The sequence below is a fragment of the Pristis pectinata genome, chromosome 13 (assembly GCF_009764475.1).
Source record: "Pristis pectinata isolate sPriPec2 chromosome 13, sPriPec2.1.pri, whole genome shotgun sequence".
Classification (NCBI taxonomy): Eukaryota; Metazoa; Chordata; class Chondrichthyes; order Rhinopristiformes; family Pristidae; genus Pristis; species Pristis pectinata.
In genome coordinates, this window is record NC_067417.1 from 38,752,871 (window position 1) to 38,768,594 (window position 15,724).

At 43.5% G+C, this 15,724-nt stretch overlaps 1 protein-coding gene across 1 annotated transcript; it reads right to left on the bottom strand.

Moving 5' to 3' along the window:
* Positions 1-2,589: 2,589 nt before the first annotated feature.
* On the bottom strand, positions 2,590-8,512 carry LOC127577109 (chymotrypsin B-like). Its single transcript, XM_052028007.1, has 7 exons — positions 8,455-8,512; positions 8,267-8,370; positions 5,435-5,514; positions 5,269-5,347; positions 3,953-4,133; positions 2,834-2,967; positions 2,590-2,751 (listed from the first exon to the last, which is right to left on the bottom strand). Exons 1-7 carry the CDS (start codon positions 8,510-8,512, stop codon positions 2,590-2,592), a joined length of 798 nt encoding a protein of 265 aa, XP_051883967.1.
* Between the last annotated feature and the right edge of the window lie 7,212 nt (positions 8,513-15,724).

A 15,724-nucleotide genomic window follows, 5' to 3' on the forward strand; every position in this document is an offset into this window, starting at 1 on the left:
TTTCTTCATCCAGAGGACAATAAATCTTTCAAATTCGCTACCCCAGAGGCTGTGAATGCTCAGCCACTGAATGTATTCACAACAGAGATTGATAGGTTTTTGAGTATTGAGAAAATCAAGGAATATGGGGTTAGTGTAAGAAAGTGGTGCTGCCATAAAAGATCAGTAGGATCCTGTTGAGGGGCAGAGAAGGTGAAAAGGCAAATGGTTTCTTCCTGTTTCTATTTCTTACGTCATGTAACACTTGCAACTGTGAACACAACAGCCAATGGATGATGTAGATGATGCAAAGAGTTGAAACATTTCATTAGAAGAAATCTTCTGCGGTTCAGGCAGAGAAGAGGAAGCCCCCCCATCATTTGGAATAATCAGAAAATCAATATCCCAAACTTGGTATTGATCATTTTGCTGAAAACTGAAAATATTATTGAAAACAGGAAAAAGAACAAAGCAAATTCAAAGCAAAAGAGGGCCATAAAATATATCGGTACTATTGAGTGTTCTGCTTCATTTTATTGATGGCTGATTTATAGAGAGAGTGTCATAAATGATGATCTATCTGGCACATTGGCAGCATTAACAGAGCTTGCTATGGATATGGAAACTTGCCAAGGATAGAATCCTGGGAAGAATTTTTCTCCATTTACAACCAGGGGGAACTAATGGCAACAGGGCTGATGGCTGGAAGCCCACAGCCTAGATTTAATATAGTCAATGTGCAAGCAGCCATGATTTAATGCAATGGGCTTCCAAGAAAAAGTAATGTTAAAATACAAGCTCTCAAATGTAACTTATCTGTCCGCAGGCTGTGCAGAGAATGGTGGAGCAGGAGATGAGCCAGAGAAAAGCCCTGGTTATTGCTTTGAGTTTGGGAATTGTGGTTTAAGGCTTCATATAGTCCAGTAGGCAGCACCACACTTGGCTTTTCCTCTCCACCATTCTTGTACTCTATGCTGTTTACAAAGGCGTTATTTTAAATTCATTTTGATGGCGATGGTGATTTCATCTTCCATTTGGCAGGCTGTGCAAAGCAGTGTCTCCACAGATCTGTGCTAGGACCTCAACTTTTCACTATTTCCATCTGGGCTTTTGGAAGAATGAAGAGCCCCACATCCAAACTTAGTACTGTTCCAAGTTCAGTACATTCACGATGATAGATTAAGAGTGTTGGCAAAACTGTGGCAGATGGAGTTTACTGTCTGTGAGATCATCCACCTTGGACCTTAGAAAATAACTTTCTAACATGTGAGGAAGTAGGAACCATGCAAGAACAAGGTAGACTTAAACATCAATGTACAGAAATCTTCAATGGACAGTGACAAGAAGTATTTGAAAAGGTGAATTGTAATTTTGTACTATGCTGCTCGAGTAATCTGGTTCTGGGCCCTTCAGGAAGAAATTGGTACAACAAAGATTCACCAGAATGATTTTGGTGCTAAAAGTGTTATTTGTAAACACCAGGTTTATCATCCCTCAAGTACACAAAATTAAAGGTTGGTCCTAAATCAGGTGTTTAGAATATTACAGGATTTGACTTGATTGAAAACCATTTCCTTTGGTGTGAGCGTCCCAGGACAGATTGCGTGACCTTAATTTGAGTTAGGCGTGATCTCAGGATGGTCCTCTTCAGCTACAGGAGAAATCAGTCACCTCTCACCAAAACACCATTGGGACTAGGTTACATGAATGTTTCAAAACTAAAACTTTGAGACAGAGATAATACAGGAAAGAAAAGCGGGGTGAAATGGAAGTGAGATAAAATCAAATTGATTTTCTGGTGGATCATTTTATCTTACTTTGTAGAACAGTTTTGAGGAGCTGATGGCCCACTCCCCGTTCCCATGTTCCTGGATAAGTCTGCCTCTGACTGGTGCTCCTCTGTCCATGTGGAACCTCCTTATGTCATGGTTCCGAGTGCTGGTTCTCGATTCTGCCCCTTATCCCCATTGGTGCTGCCTTGTTGTGTAGCACATGGTTTCCATGCACTACTATTTGCCTAATGACACACGCCTGAGTTCCATCAGGAGACTAGTATAAGAACCCCTGGTTTCACAAACACTGGTTGCCAGATTATTGGTCTATCTCTGGGTATGCTTTGTCTCCTGGCTGCTTAGAGCCATTAATTCTAGAGCAGTCCTGGTTTTGCGGTTTCTCTGAGAAAACCCTGTTTCCATGTCAGGACTCCCGTCTTGGAGTCCCGAGGCAAAATTCCTTTGGTTCGTTGTTCTGCGTTCAGTACCGAGAAAGCATCCCGACTCCAGTCTCGTTCTGGCGTTCTGCATTTGGGTTCTCTGTGAGCTCGCTCTTCGTGTGACATTGTGACACCTTATCCTTGGTCAGCTCTCACATGTGACATTGTGGGTTCAGGAACTTTAGGGCGAGGCTTGTGGTGGGAACATTTTGACTTCCCTCCCCATTTGATGGGATATTACTGTGCACCTTACATGTTTTACAGGCACTTTCCTGAGAAAAAAAATTCAGCTTCTGTTCAAAGTTATTCGTAATAATCACAGCACGACAAGAATGCAAAGAAAAAGTCAGGCAGACCATTGATTTTTATTTGAAGTTCACAATAGGATAGATATCTTGTTAGTTATTGGCAAGTGTCTGATCGATCCAGCTACGAAGTTCGGACACACGGGCATAAACGCCGGGTATGCTTGGGGAGCAACGGCTACTGCCCCAGGAGACAATTCCTGTCAGGTACCAGGCTCCTCCCTCCTGGCAGATGAGGGGTCCTCCTGAGTCACCCTGGAAACAAAGAAATCAGATTTAATTGGTGTGCCAGGTGAAGTTGAAGGAAGCTTTCCTAAAGGGGATTTTGTTGACCTACCATGCAGGAGGAAGCACCAGAAGCTCCAGCACAAATCATCACATCAGAGATCATGTTGCCCCAGTATTGCTCACATTGACGGTTGCTCAGGAGAGGGAGAGATGTCTGCTGCAGGATGCAAGGTGTTCCAAAAGCTGGGTGGTGAAAGGAGATAAAATGTACTGTTAGATTTTCCTCACCCAATAAAGTATTATTTGTGTTTATTACAGATTTATTCTTGGGAAGTATGGGGCCTTTGCTGGAAATTTGTACACAAACGTAAATGCCCTATTCTTGCCTAGATTACATGCATCTCAAATTATTGAGGTGCCTCATTACACAGAAATGACATGGCTAATGCCCCTCCACCACTGGTTTCTTCACTTGTTCCACGTTCCTATATTTAAAACAAGTTTGCAATATATTCCACATTGGAGTAAGCCATTTAACCAACTTAATTCATTTCTTTCAGGGAAAACCTGCAATGCCTCTTTACTACATTTATTCACTTTTTAGAACTCCCATAGTTGTGGCCTCCACTGGACAGTTCTCTGGGACCTATGACCATATATTTTTAATCGGCAGATTGAAATGCAGTCACATGCACTGCCTTTGTGCGCCTTTTACCTGTCTTCTACTGGTCCCTTTTGCAACTTGCACAGATGTAGGCAATCAGTTACTCTGCAGCAAGACATTAAATTGAAGCACAGAGAGAGAATTGTTGGGAGCATTGAACAATACAGCATTCTCTCAACTAGAGAAACAAAGGACTGCAGATGCTGGAATCTCGATGAAAAACACTATGTTGCTGGAGGAACTCAGCAGGCCAGACAGCACCTGAAGAAGGGTCCTGACCCGAAACGTTGACCGCCTGCTTTTTTCCACGGATGCTGCCTGGCCTGCTGAGTTCCTCCAGCATCATCGTGTTTTTCATTCTCTCAACTAGATTTGTGCCATTTGAAAGTTGCTCTTCAATTTCGGGGAGAATTATCTATGAAATTATTTTACACTATCCTCTGTAGAGTTTTTTAATCGATAGCTCAATAAGTAGTCAAGGACTTTTTTCTTTCTCTAGGTGGAGATCCAGCTCCACCTGTCCACGTCACTATTGGTCTCTCCAAAGCAGTGGAGCCACCGTACCGTTGGGGCGAGTCAGTCCCCATCCTGTAGTGACACACAGCTTGCCAGGACTGAATGATTCATATGCTGAAGCAAGACAGACAGGAGAGATGTAAGAGTTGAACGATACAGGTGATGACAGCTTGACAAGAGTGATGTCATTATTAATGGTCTTCGGGTTCCATCTGGGATGAGTAATAGCCTGTAAGACACAAGGTCACGATTAGTTCTTTCTTCACACTGCTCTAACATTTCCAAATTATCTCTTCTATTTCTGCTCCTTGCTGCTGTTTCTAATTCAAATGGTGCTTTGTATTCTGGGCCTCAGCCAATGGTCTCCTGTATTGTGAACTTTTACCTTCCCTTGTTGATGTTCTGCCTTGTGCTCCTTCTCCTGACCACGCTCCACACTACTGGCTTTGATCATTCCCTGATGATATCTTGCTGTATGGCCTCTGTAGGGACTTGTTGTTCATGACTCTATTTACCAGATGATGTCCTGTGTTTTGGGCCTCACCCTTTCCCCACGTCCCATATAATGGAAATTATATAGCCTTTCCCCAGTGATGTTCAAAGTCCTGACACATGGTCTTTGTCTTTTGATGTTCTAAGTCATGATTCATTTTCCTTTCCCTGGCAAATGTCTGCACACATAACCTTGACTGTTCTCCAATAACATTCTGCCTTATAGGTCTCGGCCCTTCATTGTCGATAATGGGCATACATTTGAGATTCTGAATGAAGTGTTGTCACACATTTAGTTCGGGGAGTGAAATCAATGGGCTGATAGCACTGATGGTTGGCTGGTGGTTCCATGGGGAAACCTGCCTGCCAACACTGCGTGTGGAGCCTGGTGCACTGAGTGTAAACCTTGTGCACTCTGCACATTGCCCGATAGCATTACATCAGCCATGGGTGGGCAGTTCAGGCAGCTCCCATCAATCTTAATTAAAATAGTAAGTAGAAGTTTCTTTTACTAAGCTTTATCTTAGTTAACAGTAATTAGAAAGTGGAAAGTGGTTTTAGATGATGTTTGACACATTATTTCCTGTTTCTAAGTGTCAGAGGCGGCAGCTGTCAGAAGATGGGTTCCAGCCGCCCCTGTCCATGCACTGAATGCAGACTCAGGTGACCACCCCAGGCAACTGCACCCAGTTATGCAGGCTGGAGCAGGAGCTTACTTTCATGGAAGGAGATGATATAACACCAGTGCAGGATCATGCAGAAAAAATGATCAAATGCTGCCGGGAGCATTTTTCTAGTGTTAGAAACCTATTGGTGATCCATTTTCTAAATTCTTCTCTCTAAACCATCAATAAAGATCAGAGGATTCTTACCTTAGCGACTGGGATAAATTGAGCTTTGGCATCCTGTGAGCATTTGTTGTATTCTCCAACAACCACAAGATGTCTTGTGCTGCAGAAGGAAAATCACATTCAGTGAGCGTTGTACCTCCCTGTGTTGTAAGCATAGTCTTTGAAGATATTAACGCTATTACCTTACCTCACACTGCAGTGGGCAGCAGTAACAACCCAGTTTTCGTTGATCAGGGAGCCACCACAGAAATGAAAGCCATTTGTTTGCTGGTGTAGAAAGTGAAACAATTATTAAGTCCAGCAGAAAGCACAATGTTCAAAACATTATTATTGATATTATAACAGAAAATTATCATAGCAACATGAGGCAGGTCAGGCAGTGTTGGTGGAAAAAGAAAAAGAGTTCATGTTTCAAGTAAAACCCCTTACTCAGACTGCGAAAGAGAGAAAATACATTATTTTAATTTGAAGAGAGGAGAGGGTTGAGATGGATAGGACAAAGGGGATATCTCTGATAGGTTGAGGCTAAAGTTACAGGAGGATAAGTTTAAACAAGACCATCTGGTTAATGGTTTGATGGAAGCTTTTAGACAGGGGGATCCTGAGCAAAGGAATGTAAAAACTGTGAAATGAGGGTGGTCAGAGAGTGGGAGTACCAGTAATGGAAAGTAAAAGCTGTGAAAAGCAGGTCAGGCTGTGCTAACACAGAGAAAGAAGAACTCAGCCAATATTACAGACGGATGGCTTACAACAGAAATGGCCAGTTCCGTTACAGAGAGAGAAAGTGAGATATCTGTAGAATTCAAGATTGAGTTTGGAAGGCTGCAACAAGCTCAGGTGGAAGGTGAGGTGCTGTTCCTCATTGGAGCAGTGTCTGACCTGCTGCGTGTTTCAGCATTTTATGTTTTTTATTTTGCTTTTCCACCATTTGCAGATTTTTGATTTTCATTACTAAGATTATATTGCATAGAAGCATTTATCACCACATACCAGCTTTGTACAGAGAGGGGAATAATTATGAGACAACAGCAGGTTGTCTCATACATGGCAATATAGGATGTAGGAACAGGTGAATGCCCTTTGAGCCCAGTTTGTCATTCAATAATGTCATGGCTGATCTTTTACCTCAACTCCATTTTCCTGCCCAAACCCTAGAACCCCTGAGTCCAGAAATTTATTGCTCAGCCTTGAATACACTCAGCTGAATGTCCTCAGTCCTCTGGGACAGAGAATTCCACAAGGGTTCACAACCCAATGAATTTCTCCTCACGAGAACATGAGAAACAAGAGCCTGCTCGTCCACTTGTCAAGATCATGGCTGCTCTTCTGCCTTGGCGTGATTTTCCTGCACTATCCCCATACCCCTTGATACCCTTAATATTGAAAGATCTATTGATACCTGTTTTAAGCAAATGCAAAGATTGACCCTCCACAGTCTTCCAGGGTAGAGAATCCCAAGGATTCCCCTTCACAGAATTTTCACCTCCTCCCAGTCCCAGATGTTCTGCCCCTTATTCCAAGACGGTGGCAGAGGAAATATCCTCCCTGAATCAGTCAGGGGACATATCCCCACTGCATCCAACTCCTGTGCTCTGTAATAATTTTGTATGTTCCAACATTCCTATAAACTCTAGAGAATACAGGCCTATTCTACTCATTCTCCTTATATGGCAAACCCACCATGCCTCGAAGCAGTGTAGTGAATCTTTGCTGCATCCACTCGATGGTATTTATATTCTTTTTTAGGTAAGGTTGCCAAAACATGCACAATGTTCCAGTTAATTCTCACCAATATAACTGCAGTAAAAGTTCTTTAATCCTGTGCTCCATTCCTCTTGTAATAAAAGTTAACATCCCGTTTTAAGACCAAAAGACCATAAGACATAGGAGCAGAATTAGGCCACTCGGCCCATCGATTCTGCTCTGCCATTCAATTCATGGCTGATTTATTTTTCCCTCTCAACCTCATTCTCCTGCCTTCTCCCCCTAACCTATGACACCCTGACTAATAAAGAACCTATCAACCTCCGCTTTAAATACACCCAAATGACTTGGCCTCCGCAGTCGTCTGTGGCAACGAATTCCACAGATTCACCACCCCCTGGCTAAAGAAATTCCTCCTCACCTCTGTTCTAAAGAGACACCCTTCTATTCTGAGGCTGTGCCTTCTGGTCCTAGACTCTCCCACGATTGGAAACATCCTCTCCATGTCCACTCTATCTAGGCCTTTCAATGTTTGGTAGGTGCCTTTGGAGACTTTTCCTTCCTAATCATGTGCTGCACCTGAATGTTATTGTTCAATGATGCCTACAAGGGGCACCTGTCCCGGCTAAACATCAAAATCACACAAACTCTCTCCATTTAAAAATACTCTTCTGTTTTTGTGCACCAAAGTGAATAATTCACATTTCCCCACATGATGTTGCATCTGCCATGTTCTTACCTTTCACTCTGTATGTGTTCTTTGAAATTTCTTCACATCCTCCTCTCTTCTCAAAATCTCATCTAATTTTGGAAGCAAGAGGCTACAGATGCTGGAGATGATGAAAATGTTGTTCTTCTTCGAGGTCCCTATTTTCACGCTCCCCTTTCTCTTGAATAGTGGCACTACCTTTGCTACCATAAATTTCCCAATGGACATGTTTAATCTTTGGTTCAGAGGTGTGATTTTTCAATGAACACCAACTTTGATCAGATCAGAGTTGATTTTTAAGTCTCTAGATTAGGTCACATTATTGTTTTTCCATCCTTGAAACAAAATTTCTCTGTCTCCTGGCTGCAAATTTCTGATCATGATCTATCTTTAGCAATATTTTGTTTTATCACACCAAATGCAAAATAATTTACTTTACCAGTATATATTCTTCAGCCTTCAGCTGCACTAAATTAGCCTAATACCCCCAGTGAAAATTGACCTAGAATGTTGGATATTTGTGGGAATGACCGTCTCTATAAACAGACTGATATATATCAGTAACACTAGGAATTACCAAGACACGGAGCCTTTGCTTCAACCTACCTGCATGGAGACCTGCCAGGGCCATGACCCAGCAACGGCATCTTCACCGTTCACAATTCTTGCGTAGCCTGTGATAACAGGGCTGATTGCCGGGATGCCACACCCTGGGATGGAAGTCAAGAAACAAAGGAGTCTCACTCAGTTAAAATATTCAAAGCTTGAAATATTTGATTCTTATTATGATTTACCCTGTCCATAGGCTGTGCCGAGGAAGGCAAGGCAGGAGAGAACCCAAAAGAAAGCCATGGCTCTTGTAGGTGAATGAGGTACTGGAGCCTTTATATAGTCAAGCTGGGACACTAGATATCTCACAGATAAAAGTCTGAAATTTTAACTAATCTACATGTGGCAGGATTTCTTTCCAAAATAAACTAATCAATTACAATGTGCTTAAACTGATCAGTGTACATAGCTTTAGATAAAACAACTGTGGGCATTTTCATGCAGTATCAAGCATGGAATATAGATGATTGGTTAAAATTCAAAGGTAGCTATCCAAATGGGTACATAATGCCATGGCCTTGGAAACTTTCCATGCTAATGACCAAAAAATAAATTCAACTGAAGAACTTGTTTATTTCAAATGAGCATTTTGAATATAAATTGAGAAGCAAATATTTCAACTCAGAGAAATTTTTAATTTGTTAAGTGAACAATTATTTTTCAGATTTTATGTGGTAGAAAAATAAGCAAGGCAAGTCTGAAAGGATATTATTTCAAGAAAAGATTTTAAAAGAATTTGACACAGATTGTTGATAGAAGTTAAAGACCTTACATTTATAAGATACTGTGGTGACTCACCGTTTAGTCGGGCGAACCGGCTCGGCAGTCGGGTCGCGCGGCGTCAGAGCGACGAGGCCCAAGATGGCGGCGGGCCTCGTCTTTCCGAGCGACGGGGAGAACCCGCGCGCGGGAAAGTCCTGATGACGTAGGATTTACGTCATTGCCGTTTTCATTGGGTGGGAACAGTCTCCCTTAAAGGAGCCCGCGCAAGGCGGGAAAATAAACCAGTTCTTGTTCGGCAATCCTCCGACTAGCGTCTTGTTTTATTCGCGTAGCAACCGCTACAATACCTTCCATTTCTTCAGGGTTTTCAACCAGATAATGAAAAAAATGTCTAAAAACATAAGAAAAAAAGGTGCCACTTGGCTCTTTGACTCTGCTTCACATTCAATTATTTTATGCTAAACAAGCAAAATAAATTGCAAACAGGAATCCATCAACGGTAATGAGAGAAATCACCAGTTCAGATCTATTTTTATTGTGGTTAAAGGGATAGATCCTCAACTCCTACAAATAACTCCAGAGTTTTTTTTTAACCTCCATCTGAACAGCCAAGAAATTGCATCTCCAGTTATGGTGAAGCCCCCGAAAATTGCATTGAAGTATGCTCAGTCATTAACACCCAACTTTTTGACTCATGGATTAGTCCCACACTGAAGCAAACTGCTGCTAAGAAGGTATTAAAAGAATGGTTTGAAGGCTGTCATTTGTTTGATTGTGTCTAAGAAGTTTACATTTTAGGAGGCCTGAGTGCGTCTTCTAAGTGTTTTCTCTGTCCTCCTTGAAATCTCTTGCTGTGACAAAGTTAAGAGTGCAGTGTTTGTTTCAAGAGTCTGGTGTCAGGCATGCAAACAATGTGGTTTGCCAACCAGAGCTGGTTGAGTGTGAACAGAACCTTGGTGCTGTGATGTTGACTTGGGAGAGGATTCTGATATTGGTACATTAGTGAATTTGGTGGTACATCTCCGATGCTTTGAGGTACCTGCTTAAGTTGTCCATACCTCCAATGCATACAGTAAGACAGGGATATCTACTGTTGACAGACAATGAGCTTAGTACCTCAAGTTTCAGGTTGTAGTCTTCAAATACTCCAAAGCCTACACTTGCCCACTGGTGACAATGATTGATTTTATCATCAATGATTGTCTTTGTCATAAAGATATGGGAAACAATCCACATCTTTCAGAGTTTCGTCATGAATCTTGATTGCCAGAGGGTGATGTTCTGCACTGGGAACAGGTTGCTGAAGGACTTCTATCTACTCTAAGTCCCTTCCTCTCATACACCACACTGAAGAAAATTAGAAACATTTATGTAGCCTGCAGAAGAGAGTGTTTGAAGGCCTAGCCTCAAAGCCAGCAACAAGCTCATGGCCACACAACAGTGATTCCATTCTACTGTATACTTTGGAGACATGAAACACTATATTAAGCACCTCAAGACACTGGAGTCATCATCTCTCAGCTTATTACATCTTCTCCCCCTCCCCCACCCACCTACCTTCCCCCTCTCACCTGGACTCACCTATCCCCTGCCTGTGTGTGCTCCTCTCCCTCCCCCCACCTTCTTATTCTGGCATCTGCCCTCTTCCTTTCTAGTCCTGACGAAGGGTCTCAGCCCGAAATGCTGACTGTTTATTCCCCTCCATAGATGCTGCCTGACCTGCTGAGTTCCTCCAGCACTTTTTAAGTACTGTAGCATGATGGTTGTATTTTGTGGCTTGACAACCAAATAGTAACTGACACATTGTAGAGTATATACTTTTCTGGTTTCTTATTTTCAATGCTACATATAACTGTAAAGCAGTCCTTCACTATGCCTTGGGAATTTATACCAAGCACTATTTCTCATGTGAACAGAAAGGAAGGACTGATATTTTAAGACCATTTGTTCCAAGTCTACCTTATTAAAGACCACATTTTACCGACTGAGAGAAAGTTCTGCTCAAGATCTTGCTGTATTTCAGGGCATATAATGAGAAGTAAACCAATGGTTCTCTGCTGATATGTATTCTTATATTATGGAACAGTAGATTATACAGATTTATGTATAGGAAACAAAACAATAAATTACTGTGATGGCCAAATGTATCAATATTATTTCAGCTGCCAATTTTCACATACTAATTGGTAAAACTTATGAGTGACATATGGGGTTTGAAGGTAAACTCCCAAAGGAATTTTGGATTGACTATTGCATCTGTATGAAGAAACTTTATTTTTAACATTTACCTTTTTAGGGGGAAGGTTTGGCGATGTTAGAACCATAGGACCATAGAACCATACAGCACAATACAGGCCCTGTGACCTTCTGAAGAAGCCTACCATGTGGAACCTTGTCAAACGCCTTACTAAAATCCATGTAGACCACATCTACTGCACTACCTTCATCAATCTTCCTGGTCACCTCCTCAAAGAACCCTATCAGGCTTGTGAGACATGATCTTCCCTTCACAAAGCCATGCTGGCTGTCCCTAATCAGTCCATAATTCTCTAAATGCTCATAGGTCCTATCTCTTAGAATCCTTTCCAACAGCTTGCCCACCACAGACATAAGGCTCACTGGTCTGTAATCCCCTGGACTATCCCTACTACCTTTTTTGAAGAAGGGGACAACATTTGCCACCCTCCAATCCTCCGGTACTATTCCCATGGACAACGAGGACTCAAAGATCCTAGCCAATGGTTCAGCAATCTCCTCCCTTGCCTCGCGGAGCACCCTGGGGAATATTCTGTCAGGCCCCGGGGACTTATCTGTCCTAATATTTTCTAACAGCTTCAACACATCCCCTCTCTTGATATCCACATGCTCTAAAACATTAACCTTACCAACACTGTCCTCGGCATCATCAAGGCCCCTCTCCTTGGTGAATACTGAAGAGAAATATTCATTGAGGACCTCACCCACTTCCACAGTTTCCAGGCACATCTTCCCACCTTTGTCTCTAATCGGACCTACTTTACTCTCGTCATCCTTCTGCTCTTCACGTATGTGAAAAAAGCCTTGGGATTCTCCTTACCCCAACTTGCCAAAGCCTTTTCATGTCCCCTTCTTGCTCTCCTCAGCCCCTTCTTGAGTTCCTTCCTTGCTACTCTATATTCCTCATGAGCCCTATCTGATCTTTGCTGCTTACACCTTATGTATGCTGCCTGTTTCTTCCTAACTAGTTGTTCCACCTCTCTCGTCACCCATGGTTCCTTCACCCTGCCATTCCTTCTCTGCCTCACCGGGACAAATTTATCCCTGACATCCTGCAAGAGATCCCTGAACAACGATCACATCTCCATAGTACATTTCCCTTCAAAAATGTCATCCCAGTTTACACTCTCAAGTTCTAGCCTTAGAGCCTCATAATGTGCCCTTCCCCAATTAAATATCTTGCTGTCCTCTCTGCTCCTATCCTTGTCCATGACAATGCTAAAGGTTAGGGAGCGGTGGTCACTGTCCCCCAAATGCTCACCCACCAAGGGATCTGTCACCTGACCCGGTTCATTACCTAATACTAGATCTAATATGGCATTCCCTCTAGTCGGCCTGTCCACATACTATGACAGGAATCCATCCTGGACACACTTAACAAACTCTGCCCCATCTAAACCTTTGGTACTAAGCAGGTGCTAATCAATATTTGGGAAGTTGAAGTCTCCCATGATAACCACCCTGTTATTCTTGCACTTTTCCAAAATCTGCCTCCCAATCTGCTCCTCAGTATCCCTGCTGCTACCAGGGGGCCTATAGAATACTCCCAGTAGAGTAACTGCTCCTTTCTTGTTCCTAACTTCCATCCATACTGACTCTAGAGAGGATCCTGCTACATTATCCACCCTTTCTGCAGCTGTAATAGTATCCCTGACCAGTAACGCCTCTCCTCCTCCTCTTCTCCTCCCCCTCCCCACCATCCCTTTTAAAACACTGAAATCCAGGAATATTCAATATCCATTCCTGCCTTGGTGACAGCCAAGTCTCTGCAAGAGCCACAATATCATAGTTCCATGTATTTGTCCAAGCTCTCAGTTCATCACCCTTACTCCTGATACTACTTGCATTTAAGTAAATGCACTTTAGCCCATCCACCTTTCTACTTTTATACCCTGTACGCTGCTTCTCCTTCCTTAAAGCCTCTCTACATGTTAGATCTGACTTTTCCACATCCACTTCTTCCTCTGACCTACCCCTGTTTCCCATCCCCCTTGCAAACTAGTTTAAACCCTCCCGAACAACCCTAGCGAACCTGCCTGCAAGGATATTGGCCCCCCCCACCCCTCAGGTTCAGGTGTAACCCGTCCTCTCCGTACAGGTCCCACCTTCCCCAGGAGAGATCCCAATGATCCAAAAATCTAAAACCTTGCCCCCTGCACCAACTCCTCAGCCACGCATTCATCTGCCATCTCCTCCTATTCCTACCTTCACTATCACGTGGCACTGGCAGCAATCCTGAGATTGCTACCCTTGAGGTCCTGTTCTTCAGCCTTCTGCCAAGCTACCTAAACTCACTTTTCAGGACCTCATCCTTCTTCCTGCCTATGTCGTTGGTACCAACATGTACCACGACTTCTGGCTGTTCTCCCTCCCTCTCAAGAATACTGTGGACCCGATCAGAGACATCCGGACCCTGGCAGCTGGGAGGCAACATACCATCCGGGATTCTCACTCACTGCCACAGAACCTCCTATCTGTTTCCCTGACTATCGAGTCCCCTATCACTACTGCCTTCCTCTTCTCCTCCCTTCCCTTCTGAGCAGCAGGACTGGTCCCAGTGCCAGAGACCTGGCTATGGCTGCTTGATCCCTGCAGGTCATCCCCCTCAACAGCTTCCAAAGCAGAAAACCTGTTATTGAGGGGAACAGCCTCCAGGACCCTCTGTACTGTCTGCCTGTTCTCTTTCTTTTTCTTTCTCTTGTTCTTTTTCTTTTTCTCTCCCCTGACAGTCACCCTTCTATCTACTTCCTGGACCCTAGAAGTACCTGCTCTAAGGGGGGGGGGGGGGAATGACTGACTCCCGATGCACAGCATCCACATAACTCTCTCCCTCCCCGATGCTTCGCAGTGTCTGAAGCTGTGACTCCAGCTCATCAATTCTGAGCTGAAGTTCCTCCAGGCTCCAGCACTTACTGCAGATGTGGCCACCGTGCACCCCAGCAGGGTCCACGAGCTCCCACATCAAGCAGCTGCAGCACATCACCATCTTCTCCATCTGAACTAATTCTTTCCCTACCTAGGTTTATCCTACTTAAAATTTATAACAATAACAGGTAACAGGTAAACCTTACCTTTACCTACCAGCTGCTCACCCGCCTCGCCCCTTTATGCCTAAGGCCGTTGACCCAAAGCCCAATCACTCTGCTCCCTCTAACTCCGCTGCCTGCTCCGAACGCTGCCGGCTGGATATGGCTGTCTTCTATTTAAACTGTTCGTGCACTACCGACTGACATCACACACCCGCGCAGTTACTCCCCGCTATCCCCGAACCATTAGGGAAAAAAAACTTATCTGTTCAGAACTCCTTGGCTAATTCCGCTCGCTCGCCTCTCGCTCCCGATGTTGAGGTAATATTGTCCACCTGAGCTCGAGCTAAGATTGTCTAGAGTACTTCAATGAGTATTACTGGGGAACATTAGAAGCTCCTCACATCTCTCCGACATTGTGTTAGTCTTTTCTGATCTGGGCACTAGTTCCATTTTTGCCCTTTCACTGTTTATCACTTGGTATCCATACCTAACAACATTCTATCTATGTCAGTTCTGAACTCTCTGATAATATTAGTACCCATAGCCTTTTGGAATGATAGAAAAAAAGGGGGTCATGTGGGAGGGAAGAGTTAGATAGATCTCAGAGCAGGATGAAATGTCGGCACAACATTGTGGGCTGAAGGGCCTGTACTGTGCAGTAGTGTTCTATGTTATATGTAATTCAAGGAATGTACCACCTTTTATGTGAAAAGGTGCAACTTCCTGAATGGCTGGGCTGTCATTATAAGATCATGCTCCTGAAGTATATATAAATGTATGTAAAGAAGTGTGGAACATTGTTGTCCCAGCCACTGCAGTTAGTTGACTGCCTTCATTGAAGGATTATTTGTTTCTTGCTCTATCTTGTTACTCATCTTAGTGAACACCAGCACCAAAGAGCTTATGGACACCCTGTTGTTGACAAGTTTGGGACGTTGCTGCTCGAGGGATTAGTGTAATCAAGTGTGAGGTTAGCAGAGAATATGGTCCTTAAGTAAAGCAGTAGTGACGGCAGGGAGTGGATGTGATGGGTATGTCTACGGAATTGAGAAATACAAGAGGTCTCAGCCATTTACACTTCACCTAGAGTGAGTTGAAGTTGAAGTGTTCCCGAGAATGAACAATATCGTTTTGGACCCAGGAGTGGATACAGAATAGAGTCAAGGAGTCATGTGAGAAAAAGGAGGTGACGTTTCTGCTGGCAGTAGCACTGGAGAAGGGTGTAATGTGGGGGAGATCATTAGGGCCCACAAAGCATGAACTAGGTATTTTGTGAGGGCAGTTTAACCCAGGACCTGGGGAGATTTTCACATTTGGCTCACGCAGCCAGGGAATGGAAGGAGATTGGCGAAAACATCATCAGAATGAGTCAGGCAAAGGGGTGCAATTTTAGACGTTTTTAGATTTGCAGAATTGTTTGGTGAGTGGGATAGTTGATGAGACAATT